The 25,631-nt window shown below is 38.6% G+C and overlaps 1 protein-coding gene across 1 annotated transcript in view; it reads left to right on the top strand.

Annotated features, from left to right (window-relative positions):
* The window catches only part of OSBPL11 (oxysterol binding protein like 11), a 92,845-nt gene that overhangs the window by 36,114 nt on the left and 31,100 nt on the right, over positions 1–25,631 (top strand). Inside the window, exons 6-10 of the mRNA XM_047790372.1 lie at positions 2,309–2,510; positions 7,897–8,042; positions 14,947–15,087; positions 22,596–23,091; positions 24,836–25,022. Of these exons, the coding sequence (XP_047646328.1) occupies positions 2,309–2,510; positions 7,897–8,042; positions 14,947–15,087; positions 22,596–23,091; positions 24,836–25,022 (1,172 nt within the window). The remainder of the gene's footprint in view (positions 1–2,308; positions 2,511–7,896; positions 8,043–14,946; positions 15,088–22,595; positions 23,092–24,835; positions 25,023–25,631) is intronic.

The following is a 25,631-nucleotide window of genomic DNA, read 5'->3' on the forward strand; positions in this document are numbered from 1 at the left end:
AAGAAATCTGACAAGTATTGGAGTTCCCACCGTGGTGCAGTGGTTAACGAATCTGACTAGGAACCATGAGGTTGCTGATTTGATCCCTGGCCTTACTTAGTGGGTTAAGGATCCAGCATTGCCATGAGCTGTGGTGTAGGTTGCCGACGCGGCTCGGATCCCACGTTGCTGTGGCTGTGGCATAGGCTGGTGGCTGCAGCTCTGATTCAACCCTTAGCCTGGGAACCTCCATATGCCGTGGGAGTGGCCCTAGAAAAGGCAAAAAGACAAAAAAAGAAAGAAATCCGACAAGTATAAAAGTTTGTATCTTAACATTACTAGAAGCAGAGGGAAAGAAGCAATTATATTTAGGACCTCTAGACCAGTGAGAGATACAAGGGAGGCGTAATATAAGCTTCCCATTTCTAATTACATACCAAGAAATTCTTGTAAAGTGAAAAGATAGGGTAAGTATGTAATTCGTTCTTCAAACTGGAACATGGTTAGACATAATTATAGCAGGACTGAAGCATGAACTAGAACTGTCTGTAGAAATCTGGGGCTTATGCCTCAACTAGTTACAGAATTTTGTCTATAATTTTTTTATCTAGCTTCCTTCTCTCTTTATTTAATCATGGAGGTTTTTTTTTCATTAGACCAGAGGTAAACCTAGTAGATCTGTTTGGCCCCCTTCCTTTGGTGTCCATCCTGTTGTTAATTAACCTTCTAAGCATGTATCCATGTATAAGAGAACTGACATATAAGTGTGCATCTTGATGTAATTTCTATGTACGGCCTCCTAGATTAAAAAATTAAATATTACCAGCACTCTAGAAGACCCTATCATCCCTGTCCATCATTATATCCTCCTCGCTACCCTGACTTCTAATACTATAGATTTATTTGCCTATTTTCAATTATTGAGAGTTGGTCCTGACATTTATATACAAAAGTATTTATACACACACAGTCCCAACTTAGAATATTTGATTTATGATTTTTTGACTTTATGATGTGCAAGTGATACGAATTTAGTAGAAACTTTTCGCTAAATTTTGATTTTGATCTTTGCTTGGGCTAGTGATGCAAGGTACAGTATTCTCACCTGATACTAGACAGTGAGCCACAGCTCTCAGTCAGCCACGTGATCGTGAGGGCATACAACTGAAAGACTTTAACCATCCTGTGCCCATAGAACCATTCTCTTTTCACTTTCAGCACAGTAGTCAATAAATTACATGGGAGACTGAACACTTTATTATAAAAGAGGCTTTATGTTGGATGATTTTGCCCAACTGTAGGCTAATGTAAAACTTCCAGCACCATTTAAGGCAGGCTGTGCTAAGCTTTAATGTTCAGTGGGTTATGTGTATGTATTTTTGACTTAGGATATTTTCAGTTTACAATGAGTTTATGGGGTGTAACTCCATTGTAAATTGAGGAAGATGTATAAAGATGCCTTTATAGATCTTCCTTTATGTTGAACAACTCTGCTTTCTGGTAAGGGTGGATGATCCAGTACTATGACATGTTTTCAGGGGCTATTTCATGTATGACACTTGATTTGCTTAGCAGAATCATTTTGCATTTCATTTCCCTCTGATAAACTGTATTAATAATTGTCTGAAACAGAACCCCTGAAAGCTGAATGAGTCTCTCCACTATAGAGTTTCTGTGTAAATTAAAATAATGTCCAAAGGATTGGCAGTCTGAGAACCTTCTGCTCACAATTGAAAGTAATTAAGCATAATAAATTGTTGTCATTTTAAATAATTAGGTTGCTCATTATCATTGTTATTCTTTTGACTCTTAGGAAATATAGATAGGCCTCCTAACCAAAAAGTGTGTTGAATTCTTTTAACCTGTAAATCTTACATCCAGTATTTGCTCCAAAATCAACATAATGGGACCAGAAAGTTAGATTAGGAAAGTCTTTTCACTGTAGGTTCAAATTGAGCCTGTCCAGAGGTGCTCTCAAGGAAGTAGCTGAGAGCCCAGACTGGCAATTAATCTTACTTTGGAGTGAAACATCTAATGCTGCTATTAAAGATGATCTGGAATGCTCTTTCTGGTGATTATATAAATTTATACTGTTAATGAAAGAAGACAAGTCTTTTGATCTTTGTTGCCACTAAAAAAACAGTGCAGCTATCAAAGGTAACCATCTTTTGCTCAGTTGAGAAGTACTATTAAATGCTTATTAATTGAGAATAGCTAAACAAATTTAAAATAGATTTCTAAGCCTAATAATATACTAAAAAATGGCAAGTGTGTGTATACATGTTATACAGAAATTATGAGTGGCACACAGAACTGTTGTTTTCTTTAGATGATGTCTCATGCTGAAGGACAACAAAGAGACTTAATTAGAAGAATTGAATGCCTTCCTGCTTCTGGCCATCTTAGTTCCTTGGACCAGGATCTCTTAATGCTCAAGGCTACTTCCATGGCAACTATGAACTGCTTAAATGACTGCTTCCATATTCTCCAGTTGCAGCATGCATCACACCAGAAGGGCTCATTGCCTTCAGGTAAGTTATTGCTTAAAGGTAGGGCTTAACATTGCAGGCCAAAATGTGGAAAGGACTAACTGCATTCTTTGTAATTCTACTCCAGAAACTCTTAATTAAGACAAAACAGAATGAGTAGAAAACCAACAAGCCTCTTGGTTTTTAATTGTCACACTAATGTTATACAAAGTCTTTTTTTACTGTGTTCTTTTTCAAATCTAAAACCAATTTAGTCCTCATATGTATTTTTGTTTTTTAGGGCTGCATCCATGGCATATGGAGGTTCCCAGGCTAGGGATTGAATCGGAGCTGCAGCTGCCAATTCGAGAACACACAGCAACTCGGGATCCATGCTTTGTCTGCAACCAACACCACAGCTAACGGCAACAGATCCTTAACCAACTGAGCGAGGCCAGGGATCAAACCTGCATCCTCATGGATCCTGGTCAGGTTCATTAACTGCTGAGCCACGAAGGGAACTCAATATAATTAAATATCTAAACCTCAAATTCAACATGTCAGAAACTGCACTCAAAACTTACATCCTACGTATTTTTCTTAAAGTTGAAGACATCATTATCTCTCCAGTTGATCAAATTAGAAACATTGGAATTGTTCCTTGAATTTTGGTTTAATCCACTATTCATTATTTCCATATTGAGATCTATATATTAAAGTCTAATAGTTCCTACTGCAGCACAGTGCATTAAGGATCTGATATTGTCTCTGTGGCAGCTCAGGTCGCTGCTGAGGTATAGGTTTGATCCTTAGCTTGGTGCAGTGGGTTAAGAATCCCGTGTAGGTTGCAGCTGCAGCTCAGATTTGATCCCTGGCCCGGAAACTTCCATGTAACCCGCGTGCAACCAAAAAAAATAAATAAGTGAAGTCTCTTAGTCACCTTTCAGTTAGAAAAATAATGTGTACATCTAGTTTTTGAGAGCACCTATTTGGTGAAATCAATTTACTGGGGAAAAGAATGTTATAGCATGGGATAACAATGAATTTTTATATTAAATGAGATGAATAAACTCATAATTTTTTAAATTGAGACACACTTGACATATATTATTATATGAGTTTAAGATGAACAACTTGTGGAGTTCCCTTCATGACTCAGCAGTTAACAAACCTGACTAGGATCCATGAGGATGTGGGTTCGATCCCTGGCCTCACTTAGTGGGTTAAGGATCTGGTGATGATGTGAGCTGTGGTGGAGATGGCAGATGGCTTGGATCTGGCGTTGCCGTGGCTGTGGCATAGGCCGGCAGCTGTAGCTCCAACTCGACCCGTAGCCTGGGCACCTCCATATGCCGTGAGTGCCGCCCTTTAAAGCAAAAAAAAAAACCAAGATGTACAGCTTGTTCATTTGATACATTTATATATTGTGATACAGTTACCACCAAAGTGTTAGCTAATACCTTAATCACATCACATAATTGTCTTTTATTTTTTTGTAGTGAGAACATTTAAGATCTAGTCTCCTAGCAGTTTTGAAATATTTAATACATTATTGTTGACTATATTCACCATGCTGTACATCTCCAGGATTTATTCATCTCCTAGTTTCAAGTTGTACTCCTTAACAACATCTCAACAATTCCCCCGATTCCCATCTCATTGTATTAATAGTAGTAACTTAGTTATTTTCCAGCACTCATTGTTTTCTTATCCAACTAACTCCCCTTGCTTCTGAAAGAAAGATATTTAAAAAATATATTGAGACTTTGCTCAGGAAAAAGTTTACCATAGATCTTTATGGATGTGGTATAAATCCCATCCTCACATGTGCCTAAATTCAATATTTCAAGCTAACAATAACAGGCTAATAGTGACAGTTGTAGACATAGGTCAGAGCAGTATTACAGCGGCTAATAAGTTATATATGTTCCCCTTAAGGAACTCATACCAATAGTTACATGTAAATAGTTAATTATAATATGTAAAGTACCACTTATGATGGGAAAAAAGTCCTGTGGGAGAATATGTGAATGGACTGACTAATACTTTTGCTAGAGAAAGTTCTGAGAGTTCCCGTCGTGGCGCAGTGGTTAACGAATCCGACTAGGAACCATGAGGTTGCGGGTTCGGTCCCTGCCCTTGCTAAGTGGGTTAAGGATCTGGTGTTGCCGTGAGCTGTGGTGTGGGTTGCAGACGCGGCTCGGATCCCGCGTTGCTGTGGCTCTGGGGTAGGCCGGTGGCTACAGCTCCGATTCAACCCCTAGCCTGGGAACTTCCATATGCCAAGGGAGTGGCCCAAGAAATGGCGGGAAAAAAAGTTCTGGGAAAGGCACAGAAAAACTAAGAAAACCAAGTAGCTTAGGGGTGGGAGGTAGGGAGAGGGCATTTCAAGAGATAGAAAAGCCTAAATTGTGAGTTATGAACGTGGACTGGTACCTCAGTGGAATTCTAAGTAGTCCAGTATAAGTTTCCTCCTATTATACAGAAGCACACACTCATTATAACAAAATTTAGAAACTGCCATATAATTGAAGAAATATGTTATTCTCCCAAGCAGAAACAGCCCCTGTTAGTATATTAGTGTACTCCCCACCACATTTTTCTTTTTTTCTTCTTAGGTTTTGTTGTATCTCATTGTTGTTTGAAGGTACATGTTTGTAAATTGGTAAGCAACAAGGATCTGTTGTATAGCACTGAGAATTATAGCCATTATAATAATTTTCAATGTGGTATAATCTATAAAAATACAGTCACTATGCTCTATACCTGAAACTAATATATTGTAAATCAGTATAGCATTAAAAAATAAATACTTGATTAATGAAATACTATGTCATTTTAAAAATTCTTAGAATTTCATTTGTGTAGTTTAATAGACTTTGGGGGGGGGCGTGGCCACCCCTGCAGCATGCAGAAGTTCTGAGGCCAGGGATTGAATCTGTGCCACAGCAGTGACAATACCATATCCTCAACCTGCTGAGTCACCAGGGAACTATAGTAGTATTTATTTATTTATTTGTTTATTTATTTATTTTTAAGGCCTCACCTATGACATATGGAAATTCCCAGGCTAGGGGTTGAAAATTGGAACTGCAGTTGCTGGCCTACACCACAGCCACAGTGACTCCAGATCCAAGCCACATCTGCTGCCTGTGCCACAGCTTGTAGCAATGCTGGATCCTTAACCCACTGAGTCAGACCAAGGATTGAACCCTTATCCTCATGGATACTAGTTGGGTTCTTAACCCAGTGAGCCACAACAGGAAATTCCTTGCAGATGCTGATATTAAAGAATTTACATTCATTAACATCTTAGCTGCATCTGCAACCTGTGCCACAGCTTTGGGCAATGCTGGATCCTTAACCCACTGAGTGAAGCTGGGTCTTGAACCTACATCCTCATGGACACTGTGTTAGGTCCTTAAACCACGATGGGAACTTCCCATAGTCTTATTTGTTTATTTATTTGTTAAGCAGCACCTGCAGCATGTGGAAGTTCCCGGGCCAGGAATTGAATCTCCACCACAACAGTGACCTGAGCCACTGCAGTGACAATACCAGATCCTTAACCCACTGCACCACAAAGGAACTCCAATCTTATTTTTAAATGATTGCTTCATGATTAATGAAGTATGCACAATATAGCTTATGGGTTTTTTGGTTGTTTTTTTTTTTTTTTTGTCTTTTTAGGGCTGTACTCAAAGCATATGGAAGTTTCCAGGCTAGGGGTGAAATTGAGCTATAGCTGCTAGCCTACACCACAGCCACTGCAACTCGGGATCTGAGCTGTGTCTGCTACCTACACCACAGCTCACGACAACGCTGGATCCTTAAGCCACTGAGTGAGGCCAAGGTTCAAACCCGCATCCTCATGGATCCTAGTTGGGTTTGTTACTGCTGAGCCACAACAGAAACCCCTACCCTTTATTTTTTAATTAAAAAAGTGAGGCACATTGGGAATTGCCTAGTAGCCTAGTGGGTTAAGCATCTGGCATTGTCGCTGCTGTTGTTCGGGTCACTGTTGTGGCTTGGGTTTGATCCCTGTCCCAGGAACTTTTGTATGCTGCAGGTGTGGCCAAAAAAAAAAAAAAGTTTAGTTCCATGAGGTAAGTTATACAAAGGCACAGTGGTAATCATTGATTTAGAAGGATCGTAAGACCAAATGATTGGTTTGATAAAGAGTTTTCCTGTGGTTTCCAGCCGGTTGAATGATCTCTTAAAACAACTCTCTTAAAATTTGTGTGTGTGTGTGCATTTTATTTTGGCAAGTAAAGAAATCTAGGTATTGATATTTCATTTCAAGGTAAGAACAAAGTGATTTCATTTCTTTGGAATTTTGAAGCAGGTCTCATAAACTTATCCTGGGCATTCTGCCATTTATGTACCCCTCCAGTGCCAGGTGAGACTGTACTGAGTGGCACTTTGTAATTTACTCCTCTACTGAAGTCTGGGACTTTGTTATAGACTGAGTAAATTCCATACTCCTTTTAGTTTATGCTCTAGTAGCCTGAACATCCCTTAATGTGGCTCTCTATAACCAAGCTTCTCTGAAACCTAGATCAGCCTCTGAAATCAAATGGAACATTTTCCATTATTGATTAGGCACAGAATCCACTTTGGTAAACTAGTTGAGGGTAATAAGAGACATTTGAGTCATTAATTGAGAAGATGACAGGTCTCTAAATGTGACCATTGTCTTTCACTAGGTCAGCTATTATTTATTCAGTATAAGAGCCTTTCAGTTTAGAAGCTATGGAGCTTTTCTGTTTGACTGGGGGGAAGAAATGGACATGTAGTTGGCAGTTCTTAAATTAGATCAAGGGGGTTATCTTAATTGCTTAGAAAATTGCTACCAAGAATAAAGTTCAATCACAAATTGAAACAAATTACTATTTCACAGTCCCAGGCTCCTCCTCTAATTGTGATTCCCGCCCCCCACTTCTGTTTTTGGCTGCAACTGCAGTGTGGAAGTTCTCAGGCCAGGGATCAAACCTGCCCTGCAGAGGCGACCTGCACCATAGCTGCAGCAATGTCAAATCCTTAACCCACTGTGCCACAAGGGAATTTCCAGTTGTGACTCCCTTAAGACTATCTGCGTACTTCTTAGCACCTGAGGGACAAGGCTTGTGCAGAAAGGGCGGCAAACCAGGCCATAAGATGAAAATACACTTTATGATTCTGGATTTGCCTACAAGTGAGTTCAGTCCTATTCAGGGTTGATTCATTTAAATGGTATCTGATTTCAAGTTGCCAGTTGCTCTGTTGTAAAATACCCAATCATGATGCTCATGCTAATGAGATACAAGTGGCTGTCTTGCAGAGTGTCTTAACAAGTTGAATTGCTTTTATTCTGGTAGGCTCAAAAGAAAATTGTTTAATAAAATCCACATCTGCTGAACTTTCCAGATTATGAGCAAATTTCAGCAAAAGTTTTCTCTTACTTCATCAGGAACGACAATCGAGTGGTTAGAACCAAAGATACCTTTATCAAACCACTATAAAAATGAAGCTGACCAGCCCTTTGCAGCTGAGCAGAGTAAGCCAGTGGCAGTCCCAGAAGAGCAGTGTGTTGCAGAATCTGGACTGTTAACAAGGGTAAGGTAATGTGAAATTATGGTATTGGTACAAAAATTAGGAATTACTGAAAAGCATCAGTTTTCTTTTCACTGTCAGGATATGCAAGTCATCTTAAGAGAGCGTATTGTAGACTGTTGTTCTACTTTAAACTGCATTGGCTATGGAAGGGGTCTGTTGTATAAAACTTGTGCATATTGTTTTCCAGATTAAATTTTATGCCCTTTTTAGTTTTGGTTTACTTTTCCTTTCTGTAAATGTGTTTAAAAATTGAAATTTGCATGTTTTTCTTTTTCTGAAAAATACTTTTTTAACAGAAGATTATTTACATATTTCCTTCTTATATTTCTTAATTTAACATTGTTTACTTGTTGTTTACTATGAAGTTTACTATTCAGTTTTTTTTAATAGTAAGCACTTTACCAAACCAGTTTTAAAAATGTATTTCTACTTAAAATAACACACAATCTTAGAGTTTAGTATTTTTATAAAGTATTCATTCCACTTTTCTCAGAAGCTAAAGAATATTTTCTTCTATTCATAGCTCTACCATTGTAACAAATCATACTGGTTTTTGCCTTCTGAGTTCATATCTCTTATTTTTATGGTTGTCATAATTAGATAGATAATTTTGTTTTAAGCTCTTTTTACTTGCTATTCTCATAAGTATTTTTCTGTGTTATTCTGGCCTATATAATTAAAGTTTTTAAAGGTTGAAGTGAGCTATTGAATGTCTAGGTTATTTTTTATTCCTTTAAATAACGCTATATCATTTTGGCTACTAGTTTTTTTCATCCCCATTATTTGTATTATTTTAGGTTATATTCCCCAGTAGAATTACTGAGTGATGCACAGGAGTTCACAATGTGGCTCAGTGGGTTAAGAACCTGACTTAGTGTCCATGAGGATGCAGGTTTGATCCCTAACCTTGCTCACTGGGTTGAGGATCAGGTGTTGCTGCAAGCTGTGCTGTAATGTGGCTCCCATCCAGTATTGCTGTGGCTGTGGTCTAGACTGCAGCTGTAGCTCTGATTTTACCCTTAACCTTGGAATTTCCATATGCTGCAGGTGTGGCCATAAAATGGAAAAGAAGAGAGAATGAGTGAAAGAGTAATGTACAATTTGTTCATTTTTTTTAATAGCAAATTACTTCTTAAGCGTATTGACACAAGGACCTCCATAGCTAGCAAAAGTTATTGACTCAATGAGACAGGCAATGGCAGTAGGGTGGGTGATGGAAAAGATAGAAAAAGTATGAAATCCTTTTTTTTTTATTATAGCCTTTGATTAGTTCATTTGTGGAGTTAAGCAGTTAGTAAATATTTATTAATGTATCTAGTATATGACAAGTGCAGTGCTAAGAATTAGAGGAGGGGTTTCCTCTGTGGTGTGGCAGGTTAAGGATCCAGCATTGCTGCAGCTGTGGTGTAGATCACAGTTGTGGCTCAGGTTTTGATTGCTGGCTTGAGAACTTTCATGTGCTGCAGATGCAACCAAAAAAGGAAAGGGAAAAAAAAAAGAATTAGAGGAGACACAAAAATAGAAGACAGCTTTCACCAAAGAGACTTGTAATTGATTTAGAGTTACAACACATACTGAAACGGTGAGATGATAATTTGAAGCAGTATTTTTTTCCATCTTAACTGATATTGCTTAGGCTCTTGGGATGTGGACCTTCAGGGAAAGATACTAAGTAGAATGGATGAGGAGTGGATGGAGAGAAAGTGGAACTGAATTTGAGCTTTGAAAGAAGACAAGATTTGAAGAGAATAGTAGTAAAGGAGGAAGTTCCCATCATGTCTCAGTGGTTAATGAACACCACTAGCATCCGCAAGGATGGGGGTTCCATCCCTAGCCTTGCTCAGTGGGTTAAGGATCTGGCATTGCCATGAGCTATGGTGTAGGTCGAAGACGTGGCTCAGATCCCACGTTGCTGTGGCTGTGGTGTATACAGGCCAGTGGCTTCAGCTCCGATTGGACCCTTAGCCTGGGAACCTCCATATGCCGTGGGTGCGGCCCTAATAAGACAAAAGACCAGAAACAAAAATTTTTTTTTCAATAGTAGTAAAGGAATCTCAAGATAGAGGAGTTACACAAGCAGGGATACTTAAGGCACATATACTGATTGTGGAGAAGGCTTACCTGATGGTTTTGGAACCAGGTCTCATCCTTTACTAACATGTGGACCAATTGATTAACCATGCTTAGCTTTTTCGTCTGTATAGCAGGGGTAATATCTTATGAAGATAAAATAAATTTAACAGAGCACCTACCTAGTTTGTGGAAAATGATCCCAGGGTTGTTGGATTTTACAAATCCAGATGACCATTCATGTCAAATTCTATGTGGAATGATAATCCCTGGAGCACTGCTCCATAGAATACAGTATAAACCGTGCCCCCAAGGAACATAAAACTCATGCAGATGAATTTAGGTGGTCTTTTTGTTTGTTTGTTTCTCCTTTGGCCACCCCAAAGCATATGGAGTTCCCAGGCCAGAGATCAGATCTGAGCTATAATTTCCACCCATGGCACAACTGCAGCAATAGCAGATCCTTTAACCCACTGTGCCGGGCCAAGGGGCCAAACCTGCATCCCAGAGCTCCAGATACACCACTGATCCTGTTGCACCACTGTGGGAACTCTAAAAGAATTTAGCTTTAGTGTGATAGATAATGAGATTAATAGATAATGTGAGCATGGGGAGGGATGTGATATATTTAAAATGATTGATATATGACATGACTTGGAATTAAAATGTGGATAGAAGGAAGTAGAAATGAAGACAAATGAGTAGGTAGTGTGCATTTCAAATGAAAAATAAGTTGAAGTTGTTATTGATTGGCTGTAAGGTTGGATCAAAGATGACTCAGGTTTTTGAACCTAATGATTGAAAGTGCCATGCCATTCAGAGAGCTATCAAAATTAGGAAGAAAGAACTTTTTGAGAGAAAAGATTTAGTATGGTTTATGAACATGTTGAATTTTATGTGAGAAGAGGATATATACGGTTGTTAATGCATATGAAGAGCAATCGGAAGTGATGAATCCAGAGCTTTGGAGAGAGATCAGGACTAGAGATATAACTTACAAGTGAAGAATTTTAAACTATAGGTCAGGAGTTCCCATCGTGGCGCAGTGGTTAACGAATCCGACTAGGAACCATGAGGTTGCAGGTTCGGTCCCTGCCCTTGCTCAGTGGGTTAAGGATCCAGCGTTGCCGTGAGTTGTGGTGTAGGTCGCAGACGCGGCTCGGATCCTGCGTTGCTGTGGCTCTGGCGTAGGCCGGTGGCTACAGCTACGATTCGACCCCTAGCCTGGGAACCTCCATATGACGCGGGAGCGGCCCAAAGAAGTAGCAAAAAGACAACAACAACAAAAAAACTATAGGTCATATACTCTAACATTTTCATTCTTCTGAGATTACAAAACATGTTGGAGGTCAAGATAGAGGCATATATTAGAGATGGGGCACAAAGGTTGGGAGGAGAGTATTGTTGAATTTTCAGATCTTTCAAAATGGTGAGTAGACCAAGTATCTGACCTAGTGCAAGTAAAAAAAAAGGAATGCAAACTTTTTTTTTAATTACAAAAGATATTAGACTCCACTCAAACATATTGCAATACATCTGAGTTTTTTGAAAATTTCACATCCTCCTTCTTTGGAATATGAGTGTTAATGTAAGCTGGAAACATTTATTACAGTAGTGGAGCTTTTGCTATCAGGTGATAGAGGAGATAACCCCATTGAAGCTAGAATGAAACCTATAGTTCTTTAGTGCCCAAATCAGAAATCAGGAGGAAAAAAATAGGGTTATTATGAGTTTTGTAGAATATTAGGGTTTCTCTTTGCCATGCAATCTCTAAGTAGTAGGAATTCCCACAAACTCAACAGCTCTTGCCACTGTATTTGCTGGGTTTGTAAGAATTTTACTTGTTTATCACCATTTTGAATTTTGATCATGTTTTAACCATAAGCTTTCCTTTAAGAAAGGCCTGATGGTCTCAAAGAAGAGGCATTTCAGAAAGAAAAGATTCTTCCATTTACATAATGCTTTAGAATCAGTATTTAATTGTGAATAGAATTCCTCTTTTTTTCCTATTCTATTAAGCAATTTGACTATTTTTATAAAAATAATAAAACTATATTTTTTTAAATAGTTTTTCTACCAGACTATGGTTTATCTCTTTAGTTTGTTATTTTCATTAGAGGAAACTACAGAGTAAACTTTGCGTTATGTAATAATGTTAAAAGCTTTATTTGCATTATTAATCTATGTCCTAGGTTCTGACCTCAAATGAAATAGTACCTTTTAGAAGGTTTGAGAACATTATTTAATCGACCTGCTAGATTTTTTCCTCAACATTTATCAAATGAAAAATTATTATATTTGGGGAGGATGATCAGTTTTTCCCCGTTATAATGAGTAAACATTCACCAGTATATTTAAACTATATTGTACAACTGATTTAGGGTAGATAACAGGAAATACTGATAGACAGACCTATTAGCCATTGACAAGGGGAATTGAGAAACTTGCCTTTGGGATCTCTCCTTAAGGTCATAAATGCAGAAATAATTCTGATATACACAGTTGTGTTTAGTCTCTGAAGAAATGAAGTAGACCCTTAACTGACTTATCAAAATTTGAGCTGATAAAGATTTCCTTGGTAAAAGAAAGAGGAAAGAGGAAACAAAGGCAAAGGAATGACCAGAAACTCATTGTTTTTTACTATGATTTATTGTTTAAATAGAAATAAATAAGAAGTCTCTCTTAGTCAATTATTTGGAGCCAAGACCCTATGGAAATGAGAGTAAACATTTTTGGGGAGTTCCTGTCATGACGCAGTAGTTAACGAATCCGACTAGGAACCATGAGGTTGTAGGTTCGATCCCTGCCCTTGCTGAGTGGGTTAACGATCTGGTGTTGCCGTGAGCTGTGGTGTATGTTGCAGACATGGCTCGGATCCTGCGTTGCTATGGCTCTGGCGTAGGCCGGCAGCTACAGCTCCAATTCAACCCCTAGCCTGGAACGTCCATATGCCGTGGGAGCGGCCCAAGAAATGGCAAAAAGACCGAAAAAAAAAAAAAAGTTAAAAGCTTGCTGGGAGATTAAGTGAATTAAAAAAAAAAAAGCATTTTGGGTTTTCAGATTTTTTTTTTTCCTTTTTAGGGTTACACCCACAGCATATGGAAGTTCGTGGGCTGGGGATTGAATCAGAGCTTCAGCTGCAGCTGCCAGCCTACACCACAGCCACAGCAACACTGGATCCAAGCCACATATGCAGCCTATGCTGACCTATGCCACAGCTTTTGGCAACATCAGATCCTTAACCCATTGAACAAGGGCCGGGATCAAACCCGCATCCTCATTTATACTAGTCAGGTTCTTAACCTGCTTGAGGAACAGGAACTCCCTCAAGTTGTTTTATTGATTTATCGAAGAACTGTGCAAAGAACTTTTTCTGGCATTAAGAATGCACGAGCAGAGTTCCCGTCGTGGTGCAGTGGTTAATGAATCCGACTAGGAACTACAAGGTTGCAGGTTCAATCCCTGGCCTTGCTCAGTGGGTTAACGATCCAGCGTTGCCATGAGCCATGGTGTAGGTCGCAGACGTGGCTCGGATCCCGCGTTGCTATCGCTCTGGCATAGGCCAGTGGCTACAGCTCTGATTCGACCTTAGCCTGGGAACCTCCATATGCCACGGGAGTGTCTCTAGAAAAGGCAAAAAGACAAAAAAAAAAAAAAAGAATGCACGAGCAGCTACAGGGTTTCCATACCTGCACCTATAATTCTCTTCAACCCAAAGTTTCTTCCTAACAACTCCCAAGGATGAATGAATATCTAACTATGCATTATAGAAGTTAGACTTGACACATAAAGTCACTTTAAAATTTTACTTTTATGGTTTCAGCTTAAAAATGGGGCAAATAACAAGTTAAGGATCTAGCATTGTGCCTCAGGTCCCTGCTGTGATGCAGGTTTAATCCCTGCCCTGGAACTTCTGCATGTCCCAGGTGTGCCCCCCCCCCAAAATAGGACAAATACTTAATTCTCAAGATATCTTGAACTTAAATTATAGGTAGTGGTAGGGTTCCCAGGCAGGTGGTCAGAGTTTGCAAAGGCTAATTTTCAGGTGAGAAAATCCTGTTTTAGGGCTGCACCTGCAGCATTTGAAAGTTCCCAGGTTAGGGGTCCAGTTGGAGCTGCAGCTGTGGGCTCCAAGCCTCATCTGTGACCTACATCACAGCTCACAGCAATGCCAGATCCTTAACCCACTGAGCAAAGCCAGGGATTGAACCTGCGTCCTCATGGATACTAGTCGGGAATCATTTCCATTGAGCCATGACAGGAACTCCAAAGTATATATATATATTTTTATTTATTTATTTATTTATTTGTCTTTATTTATTTATTTACTTTTGTCTTTATTGCCATTTCTTGGGCCGCTCCTGAGGCTTATGGAGGTTCCCAGGCTGGGGATCAAATCAGAGCTGTAGCCACCAGCCTACGCCAGAGCCACAGCAACTTGGGATCTGAGCCGCGTCTGCGACCTACACCACAGCTCATGGCAATGCCAGATCCTTAACCCACTGAGCAAGGGCAGGGATCAAACCCACAACCTCAGGTTCCTAGTTGGATTTGTTAACCACTGAGCCACAATGGGAACTCCGAAAGTATATTTATTTTATATGTGATATATATGGCAGAACCACAATATGCTCAATGTCAGTGATAATGAGTTGATAGAAATCTATTCCATGGCTAATTGATAGAACTTATGTTTTCAGAAAGATTTTTTTCTTGTTCTTAGATTCATTTAGGCCCAATGTACATGTTTTTTTTGCTAATACTTATACTTTTATTCTTAATGGATATTAACAAGCACTTGTAACAATAGGCTTTTGCTTTGTTTTGCATCAAGGAACCTGAAGAAATAAATGCAGATGATGAGGTGGAGGATACTTGTGACAACAAGGAGGACGACCTGGGAGCTGTGGAGGAGCAACGCAGTGTTATCCTACATCTCTTGTCACAGCTCAAGCTGGGCATGGATTTAACAAGAGTAAGTAATGGGATAAACGGTCTGGAGATTAGGTCAGGACTATATAATTGTTAATGCTTGCACAGCTTTTTTAATCTTTATGAGTTGGTTTCTTAGTCTCTCTTTTTTTTTCTTTTTGTGTATGGACATTCCCAGGCTAGGGGGTCAGATCGGAGCTGCTGTTACGACCTGCATCACAGCTCATGGCAACACCAGATCCTTAACCCACTAAGTGGGGCCAGGGATCAAACCTGAGTCCTCATGGATACTTGTCAGGGTTCCTTACTGCTGAGCCACGATGGGAACTCCCAGCATTTCTTATTTTCATAAAAAATGTAAGGTTTTTTTGGAGCAGAATTAATTCACATGGCAAACAAAGACATACAGTCTTTTTGTTTCTGTACAAAATAAAAAGGAGGTCCATTGGGATACAGAAATGGAAAATCTAAAGAAAAGGATATAATCCCACAAAACCATGAAAGTCATTGATACTTCTACTTTACTCTTACTTCCCATGCTGGATAATGCATTTTAGGTGTTATCTGTAACAGAGGTCAGCAAGCATTTTCTGTAAAGAACCAAGTAGTAGATATTTTTAGCTATGGGGGCATAAACCTCTGTTGGAACTGTGGTTGATTCTTGAACACTGCAGGGTTAGGAATGCCAAACTTCATACAGTTGAAAATCCACATATAACTTTTGACTTCCCTCATACTTAACTACTTAATCTGTTGTTGATTGGAATGCTTATTGATAACATAGACAACACAAACTGTATGTTATGTGTATTATATACTGTATTCTTAAAATAAGTCAGAGCAAAGAAAATGTTATTAAGAAGATCACAAAAGAGAAAATAACATTTATAGTACTGTACTATATTTATGGATACCATGAAATTACATTGTCTGTTTACAAGATGAGTCATCTGTCAGTACCTCCATCGGTATTGTCTGATATGTTACAAAAAATGTAGATATTATATGTATTATAACATTGAACATCAAATATGAAAAGATAATGTGAAAAAAATTCCTATTTATTTACAGGTTACAATTTATACATTTATAACAAAAAAGCAGCAATATGATCGCTTTATGGTAGCCTAGTATAATCAGCTTCATGGTAGCCGAACCTATACACTAATGAATGAATGATTATTAAATTTGTATGGCATACAGTATTACAACCATATTCATGATGCAATATTGGAAACATTGTTACATTAAAAAAACTCACATACCTGTCATGATACACAGTTTCTTGCATTATGAGAGGGTCATAGTGTATATGGTAATGTAATTCTTTGAAAGCAAAGTTATAAAACAGGAAGAAAACCTAACATATTATTAATTTTATATTAAATATCACTCACCTTAAGCCTATGTAAAGATAGATTACTCACTGCAATACAAGTCTTGTAATGGTGTTCTATATGTATATTTTCGTATGTTTATTGGGAAAAAAATCCATGTATAAACAGACCTGCAATTTAAACCCATATTGTTTAAGGATTAGCAGTACTCAGCTCAGCCTTTATATTGTGAACGCAGCAGCCATAGATAATATGTTGGATGGGCATGGATGTGTTTCAGCAAAACTTTATTTATACAAACTAGAAGGCAGATTTGGCCTCAAGGCCTTCAAACCCCTAGTCTACAGACTTGCTACTTTAAAAACGTGGTCTGTATCAAGCTGATGTTGGGAGTCCTTTTACTCTCTATATGTATATATCATATCATTGCAATGTACCCTTTATTTTATTTTATTTTGGCTGCACCCATAGCATGTGGAAGTTCCTGGGCCAGGGATCAAACCCACACCACAGCAGTAACCCAAGCCATTGCCTTGGCAATGCCAGATCCTTAACCCACTGTGCCACAGGAGAACTAGAAATATTTTTATATTAGTGGTTCAGAAAAGACTATTAGTTGTAAAATTGGTTAAAATGTGTAGTCAAAAGGAGTTTATTTTGTTATTATGGTGTTTGCTGTCCCTTAGTAGATTTAGGTTTGCAAGGCATAAGAACAATGTTGGAGTCTGAGGCTTAAGAACATTTGAAAAGAATGTGCAGGAGTTCCCACTGAGGCACAATGGGAAGGGAAGCATCTCTGGAGCACCAGGATGTGTGTTAGATCTCTGGCCAGGCTGGGTCTTTATCCCACCGCGGGTCAAGGATCCAGTGTTGCTACAGCTGTGGCATTGGTTGCAATGGTGGCTAGGATCTGATCCCTGGGCCAGGAATTCTATATACCGAAGGGTAGCCAAAAAAGAAAAAGAAAGAAAAGAATGTGCTGTGATAGTAATTCACATATTCTTGACATGAATAACAAATTTAATATAGTTTCCCACATTTGTGCATTATTAATTGAAATATATGTATATATTTTATATACAAAATCATTAACATTAACCAATCAGAAATTATTAACATTGATGTAACATTTAAAAGAACTGTACTTTTGGGGCAGCGTTAAAGAACCTGATGAATAAACTATAGTCATAGTCACCTCCTGTCTATCAATGACACTGATCCAACAAGTATTTATCAAACGCCTCATATATCCCAGATGCTGTGGTAGATGCTGGGACTAGAGCAGCAAAGAAGGTAACCGTGGTCCTGGCCTGCCTGTTGTGAATAATTAATGTGCACTTTCCCCATTGTTTATTTTGTTCTTTTTAAAATAATATTATTGGCTCAGTGGAAACGAACCTGACTGGTATCCATGAGGATGCAGATTTGATCCTTGGCCTCGCTCAGTAGGTTAAGAATCCAACTAGAACAAACAATCCAAACATTTATATGGAACAACAAAAGACCGAGAATCGCCAAAGCAATCCTGAGAAACAAAAACCAAGCAGGAGGCATAACTCTCCCAGACTTCAAGAAATACTACAAAGCCACAGTCATCAAAACAGTGTGGTACTGGTATCAAAACAGACAGACAGACCAATGGGACAGAATAGAGAATCCGGAAATAAACCCTGACACCTAGGGTCAATTAATCTTTGACAAGGGAGGCAAGAACATCAAGTGGGAAAAAGAAAGTCTATTCAGCAAGCATTGCTGGGAAACCTGGACAGCTGCATGCAAAGCAATGAAACTAGAACACACCCTCACACCATGCACAAAAATAAACTCCAAATGGCTGAAAGACTTCAATATACGACAGGACACCATCAAACTCCTAGAAGAAAACATAGGCAAAACACTCTCTGACATCAACATCATGAATATTTTCTCAGGTCAGTCTCCCAAAGCAATAGAAATTAGAGCAAAAATAAACCCATGGGACCTCATCAAACTGAAAAGCTTTTGCACAGCAAAGGAAACCCAAAAGAAACCAAAAAGACAACTTACAGAATGGGAGAAAACAGTTTCAAATGATGCAACTGACAAGGGCTTAATCTCTAGAATATATAAACAACTGATACAACCCAACAGCAAAAAAAAAACAATCAATCAATGGAAAAATGGGCAAAAGACCTGAATAGACATTTCTCCAAAGAAGATATACAGATGGCCAACAAACACATGAAAAAATGCTCAACATCGCTGGTTATAAGAGAAATGCAAATCAAAACTACCACGAGATATCACCTCACACCAGTCAGAATGGCCATCATTAATAAATCCACAAATAACAAGTGCTGGAGGGGCTGTGGAGAAAAGGGAACCCTCCTACACTGTTGGTGGGAATGTAAACTGGTACAGCCACTATGGAGAACAGTTTGGAGATACCTTAGAAATCTATACATAGAACTTCCATATGACCCCGCAATCCCACTCTTGGGCAGCTATCCGGACAAAACTCTACTTAAAAGAGACACGTGCACCCGCATGTTCGTTGCAGCACTATTCACAATAGCCAGGACATGGAAACAACCCAAATGTCCATCGACAGAGGATTGGATTCGGAAGATGTGGTCTATATACACAATGGAATACTACTCAGCCATAAAAAAGAATGACATAATGCCATTTGCAGCAACATGGATGGAGCTAGAGACTCTGATCCTGAGTGAAATGAGCCAGAAAGACAAAGACAAATACCATATGATATCTCTTATAACTGGAATCTAATATCCAGCACAAATGAACATCTCCTCAGAAAAGAAAATCATGGACTTGGAGAAGAGACTTGTGGCTGCCTAATGGGAGGGGGATGGAGTGGGAGGGATCGGGAGCTTGGGCTTAGCAGACACAACTTAGAATAGATATACAAGGAGATCCTGCTGAATAGCATTGAGAACTATGTCTAGATACTCATGTTGCAACAAAAGAAAGGGTGGGGGGAAAATGTAATTGTAATGCATACATGTAAGGATAACCTGACCCCCTTGCTGTACAGTGGGAAAATAAAAAAAATTATTAAAAAAAAAAAAAAGAATCCAGCATTGTCGTGATATGTGATGTAGGTCAGCAGCTGTATCTCTGATTTAACCCCTAGCCTGGAACTTCCATATGCCACGAATGCGGCCCTAAAAAGCAAAAAAAAAAAAAAAAAAAAAAAAAAAGAAAGAAAGAAAGAAAGAAAGTTTTGAAAGATAAAAGGAAAAGAAATCTGTAATTCCACCATCCTAACAACACAACTACCACTTTTTTGAGATTTCCTTCTGATTTTTCTGTATGTAATTATACTTTGTATTCAATGTTGTTATATTTCTTTTTTTCAGTTAATATCTTTTCTTTGCGAAATGTCATATACATAGAAGACTGAGTAGAATGCATGTAAACAATTCAGAGAACAGTGGTAAAACAAATTATTGTATACCCACCTCTCAGATTATTATAGAACATTAGCTGATCTTGGAAGCTCTCTGAGTGCCCCTTCCGGTTGTAGTCCCCTACTTTTTCCTAGATATAAGCACTTACAGTTTTGCCACCTATTTATGTACCTCATAACAATGTTCCTTATTTTAGAAGAAAGTGAGTAGCCAGCACAAGCTTAGCTGTGTATTTTCTTCATATTCCTAATTATAGGTGTTCTTAGAGATCTGGCATTTCTTGGATTTCTGCTCATGATTAAGTGTAAGGGAACTAAAAACTTGATTTTAAGTTTTGAACATGTGGATGGGTCTTATGCCTTTAAATGTTGAGTAATCTGAATTTCTTGGGGAATTTGTTTGTTAATATCATTAGGTTTTTCTCTATAGCTAGTCACATTCCTCCCAGAAGAAAATTCTTCTAATTCTTTGCAACTAGGTAAAGCAACTAGAGTTAGGGAGAAGAAGGTTGGGCCTTAGTATCTCACATTTAATTTATATAGAGTTACTTCGTATCCTTTTTTCATATGATATCTGCTCTCTGACAGTCCTCAATCTAGAAAATAAGCCACCTTGTTTCACTCTCCAGAGATGAAACCTCTAGATTTATCTGACGTGCAATAGGAGCAGTTGAGAACAGTGTGGAGTTGGGAATGGGATTTAGGGGTCTAACTGCTTTGCGCACAGGTTTCACTCAGTCAATTTTTATTTTAGCATTCCTGTAAACCCCAGGTCCAGAGGTACCTTGTGCTGTCCATTCCTGAACCCTCTGAAGAATGCATAGTGTAAACTACTGCTTAAGAATTAGCTTTCTAGTTAACAACTCCCAAATTGTGTTGCTTATGGTGTACTTTCCTGGTATTTCTAGGTTAGTCTTTGTATTTTTATTTAAGAAAATTTTAGTGGGATTTCAATCAAAAATGAAATTAAGATGCATGTATTCAGTATACATCTGAAACTGAGGCATCAGTATTTTTTGCATTACTTGTATCATCTTTATAATCATCTTTTATAATAACTTAATAGTCCATTAAGAGACATTTCCATATTTAAGCTAACTAAAACTCTAGTTAAAAACAGGGTGTTTTGGAGTTCTCGTGGTGCAGCAGGTTAAGGATCTGTCATTGTCATTGCAGTGGCTTGACACCCCCAGCCCCAGGGGTTTGATCCTTGGCCCAGGAGCTTCCATATGCCATGAATATAGCCAAAAAATAGACTGTTGCAATTTTATTTTCATTTCTTTTCCTTCATTCATATTATTTCCTAAGGCTAGATTCCTGGAAGAATAATTACTTGGCTAAATGGTTATGAATATCTTCAGGTTCTTGAAAAATATTGCCAGATTGTGTTCTCAAAAAGTTGAACCAGGAGGTCTTTTGCAGCTCAGAAGGTTAAGGATCTGGTGTTTTCACTGCAGTGGCTCAGGTCACTGCTGTGGTGCAGGTTTGATCCCTGGCCCAGGAATTTCCAAATGTAGTGTGTGTGGCAAAGAAGAAAAATATTATAAAAGAGTTGAACCTGGAATTCCCTTTGTGGCTTGGTGGAAATGAATCTGACTAGCATCCATGAGGATGCAGGTTCAATCCCTGGCCTTGCTCAGTTAAGGACCCGGCATTGCCGTGAGCTGTGGTGTAGGTCAGAAAGACAAAAAAAAAAAAAAAAAGAGTTGAACCCATTTGCAGCACCTCTCCAATTCTGTTTAATCTTCCTTATGCTTACACAGCTTTAAGTATCAAAAGCTTTTCCTCTTGGCAATAGTTCTTTTGTGCCTAAAATTAAATAAAAATTTCAGTTTTTGCTTTGGTCAGTACTCTCTTTATCCCCAAGGAATGGCATTTATTGCCTCTTCTTATATTCCTATCTTGATCAGTCATCCACAGGTTTTTTATGAGGGGGAAGGGCAGCTCCTGCAGCATGTGGAAGTTCCTGGGCCAGGGATCGAAACTTCCTCACAGCAGTGAACCAAGTTGCTGCAGTGACAACACCAGATCCATAACTTGCTGCACCACAACGAAACTTTCACAATTTATTTTTAAAGTAGGAAAAGAAAAAAAAAAAAGAAAAAGAAGAAGCTTAATTAACATTTGCTTATGATACTTTTATCCAATGTAGAAATTTGAGGATTTTTTTTTTCCTTTTCCTTGACCGTCTTTCCCCCCCCGCCCCCCCATACCTGCAGCATGCAGAAGTTCCCAGGCCAGGGATGGAGCCCATGCCACAGCAGTGACCTGAGCCGCAGCAGTGGCAACACAGGATCCTTAACCCACTAAGCCACTGAGGAATTCCTCCCTGACCCTCTTGAAGTCCTAAATTGATGTTTAATCTTAAGCATCTCCAAAGACTTTCATTTCCTTTTAAGCATGCTCATTTTTAAATGAGATGAAGTATGTTTCTTTTGGCACTTTGTTTTTAATACCCATCAAGAATGAAATATTTTCAGAGATAAGATTATCTACAGATATACTGTATCTTCTAACACTTCTCTTGAGTTTTGATTTTTTTTTTTTTTCTGGCCATGCCCACAGTGTGCAGAAGTTCCCGGACCAGGGATCAAACCTTCACCACAGCAGTGACAACACCAGATCCTTAACCACTAGGCCACCAAGGAACTCCCTTGCTATCATGTTTTAAATTTTTCTGAATTTTCTTTTCTAAAAATTGTTCTCGTTGTGTGTATATAATGTCTTCTCAGTTCTCTGAAGGTATTCATTACTTTTTTGTATTTCCCTCTTTGGTTGATTTTGTTGTTGTTGTTGTTTTAGGTGGTGCTTCCTACATTTATCCTAGAGAAGCGTTCCTTGCTGGAAATGTATGCAGACTTTATGTCTCATCCAGACCTATTTATAGGCATCACTAATGGAGCTACGGCTGAGGACAGAATGATTCGTTTTGTTGAGTACTACCTTACCTCGTTTCATGAAGGCCGTAAGGGAGCAATTGCTAAGAAACCATACAATCCTATTATTGGAGAAACATTTCACTGTTCCTGGAGGATGCCAAAAAGCGAGGTAGCATCCAGTGTCATTAGCTCTTCCACCCAGGCTGGCACAAATCATGCTCCTCCATCAGAGGAGGCTTTGAGCCAGGTGGGATCAGACTGCTATACAGTCAGATTTGTTGCTGAGCAGGTTTCCCATCATCCTCCCGTCTCAGGATTTTATGCAGAATGTGCAGAGAGGAAGATGTGTGTAAATGCGCATGTCTGGACTAAGAGCAAATTCTTAGGCATGTCGATAGGCGTGACAATGGTTGGGGAAGGTAAGTAAAAAACTTATTCTCCAGTTTTTAATATCAAACTATAACTTAAGTTTTGGGAAGTTCAGTAACTATTAATTATGAATTTGAACTGTTATGTGTACTACCTTTTTCCCCAATTCCTAGTATATTTCAGAATGCTGGTGGGGAGGGGCATATGTCTCAACAAATATAAATCCTTTTTTTACATTATTTTTTCTGATTTAATTGTGTATTATTTTTATTGTACAAAATTTGGAAAACTTAGAGAAGTATCAAGGAGAAAATAATAGTATCTCTAATCCCCCTAGTGGATATTTAACCCACTGTGTCACAGGGGGAACTCCAAAAAAACTGCCATTTTAATGTTAAAGGAATGCTCTTGTGCATAGAATACTTTGTTTTGAATGTAAACTTACAGTGTGAGAATGGTGTAATTAAGCCTATGACCCTAACATTTTGAGATTGTATTATTCTAGCTGTGATGAAAATATTTTAGCTTCCTTTTCAGCTTTCTTCATTTTTAACATCTGCTGTGGTAGTCTTATCAATTTCCAAATACTGTTTCAAACTAATCAAAACTTTAATAACATTGAAGAATATTTTATTAATTAAAAAAATTTGCTATCTCCAGTTTCAATGCCATTAGCCCTAGGCTCTTCACAAATCAGTTTACTTGTTTTAGAGATGAAAAATCTGAAGTATAGGAGTTCCCACTGTGGCACAGTGGGTTAAGAATCCAACTAGTGACTCAGATCACTGCAGAGGTAAGGGTTTGAACCCCAGCCTGGCACATTGGTTTAAGGATCTGGATGTAGCTACAGCTGTGGAGTAGCAGCATATGCTGCAGTTATGGCTGTAAAAAGAAAAAAAAATTTTTTTTTTAATCTTAATTTTTGCCCTTATTTGTGAACATTAAGGACACAGTACTTAGGAGTTCCCCTCGTGACTCAGCGGAAATGAATCTGACTAAAATCCTTGAGGACACAGTTTCGATCCCTGGCCTCACTCAGTGGGTTAAGGATCCAGTGTTGCTGTGACCTGTGGTGTAGGTTGCAGATGCGGCTGGGATCTGCTGTTGCTGTGGCTGTAGGTGTAGACCAGTGGCTACAGCTTTGATTCAGCCCCTAGCCTGGGAATCTCCATATGCTGCGGGTACAGCCCTAAATAGACCCCAAAAAAAAGAATAATTTTTTTTTTGAAAACTACCACTTCTAACCCTTGTAGCTTCACCTTAAATATTTCAGAATTTGGCAAACAAAATTATTGTGATGAACTTAGTTTATATCATAAATTACTTCTTTTCTTTCCTAATATGTGTAGAATAGAATGACACTTTTTCCTACACATCATACCATCTGAAATTAAGACTATAGCACTCTAATATTAGATACTTAGTTTAAGCTTTTAAAAGTTATTATTAATTAATGATCAGATACTGCTAATGATACAGTATAGCATGGACTTAAATTCTGACTTAAGATTTTATTTTATTTTTTAGGAGCATTAGAGGGAACCCCTTATATTATGAACCCAAAAGAGATAATAAAGTCATAATGAAAGCAACCTTGATTCATTATTACCAGGAATTTTTGTCAAATACAGTGCTTAGTGAATCCAGTTTCTTCCAGAGCTAAAGGAAAATTAAGCAAAATTATGATGTTTACTTGCCAGACAAGAGAAATCCTATTATGCATTTTTCAGAACTGCTTTTTTGTTTGTTTGTTTGTTTTAACAATATCAACCATCTTCATGTTTTCACATTCAGGTGTCCTCAGTCTCCTGGAGCATGGAGAAGAGTATACATTTTCTCTACCTTGTGCATATGCCAGGTCAATTTTAACTGTTCCTTGGGTGGAGCTGGGTGGCAAAATCAGTGTCAACTGTGCAAAAACTGGATATTCAGCCAGCATCACTTTTCATACAAAGCCATTTTATGGTGGCAAACTGCACCGGTGAGAATATTTTAATTGTAACTGCCTCTTATTCTGTCGTTTGATATTGTGTTATAACTCCCTATTCTATTTCTGCTTTGTTTTATGTGAAATGGGGCTGGGAGTTCCCTGGTGGCTCCATGGGTTAAGGACCTGGTGTTGTCATTGTTGTGGCACAGGTTCGATCCCTGGCTCCAGAACTTTCATATGCCATGGGCATGGCCCTCCCCCCCAGAGAAAGAAAGAAATGAGTTTGGATTTTTATTCATTTTTATTTTTTGTTTAATATATCTCATCTTTTGGAGTTCCATTGTGGTACAGAGGAAACGAATCTGACTTGTAACTATGAGGTTTCAGGTTTGATCCCTGGTCTCACTCAACTCAATGGGTTACCTTGATCTGGTGTTGCCTTGAGCTGTGGTGTAGGTCGCAGACTTGGCTCGGATCCTATTTTGCTGTGGCTGTGGTGTAGGCCGGCAGCTATAACTCCGATTAGACCCATAGCCTGGGAATTTCCATATGCCATGAGTGCAGCCCTAAAAACCAAAAAATATGTATATATATATTTCATCTTTCAAGGAATTCTGGAAGTCATGATATGGTCTTAAAAATAGTGACTTATTGGGAGTT

The sequence above is a fragment of the Phacochoerus africanus genome, chromosome 1 (genome assembly GCF_016906955.1).
Source record: "Phacochoerus africanus isolate WHEZ1 chromosome 1, ROS_Pafr_v1, whole genome shotgun sequence".
Taxonomy (NCBI): Eukaryota; Metazoa; Chordata; class Mammalia; order Artiodactyla; family Suidae; genus Phacochoerus; species Phacochoerus africanus.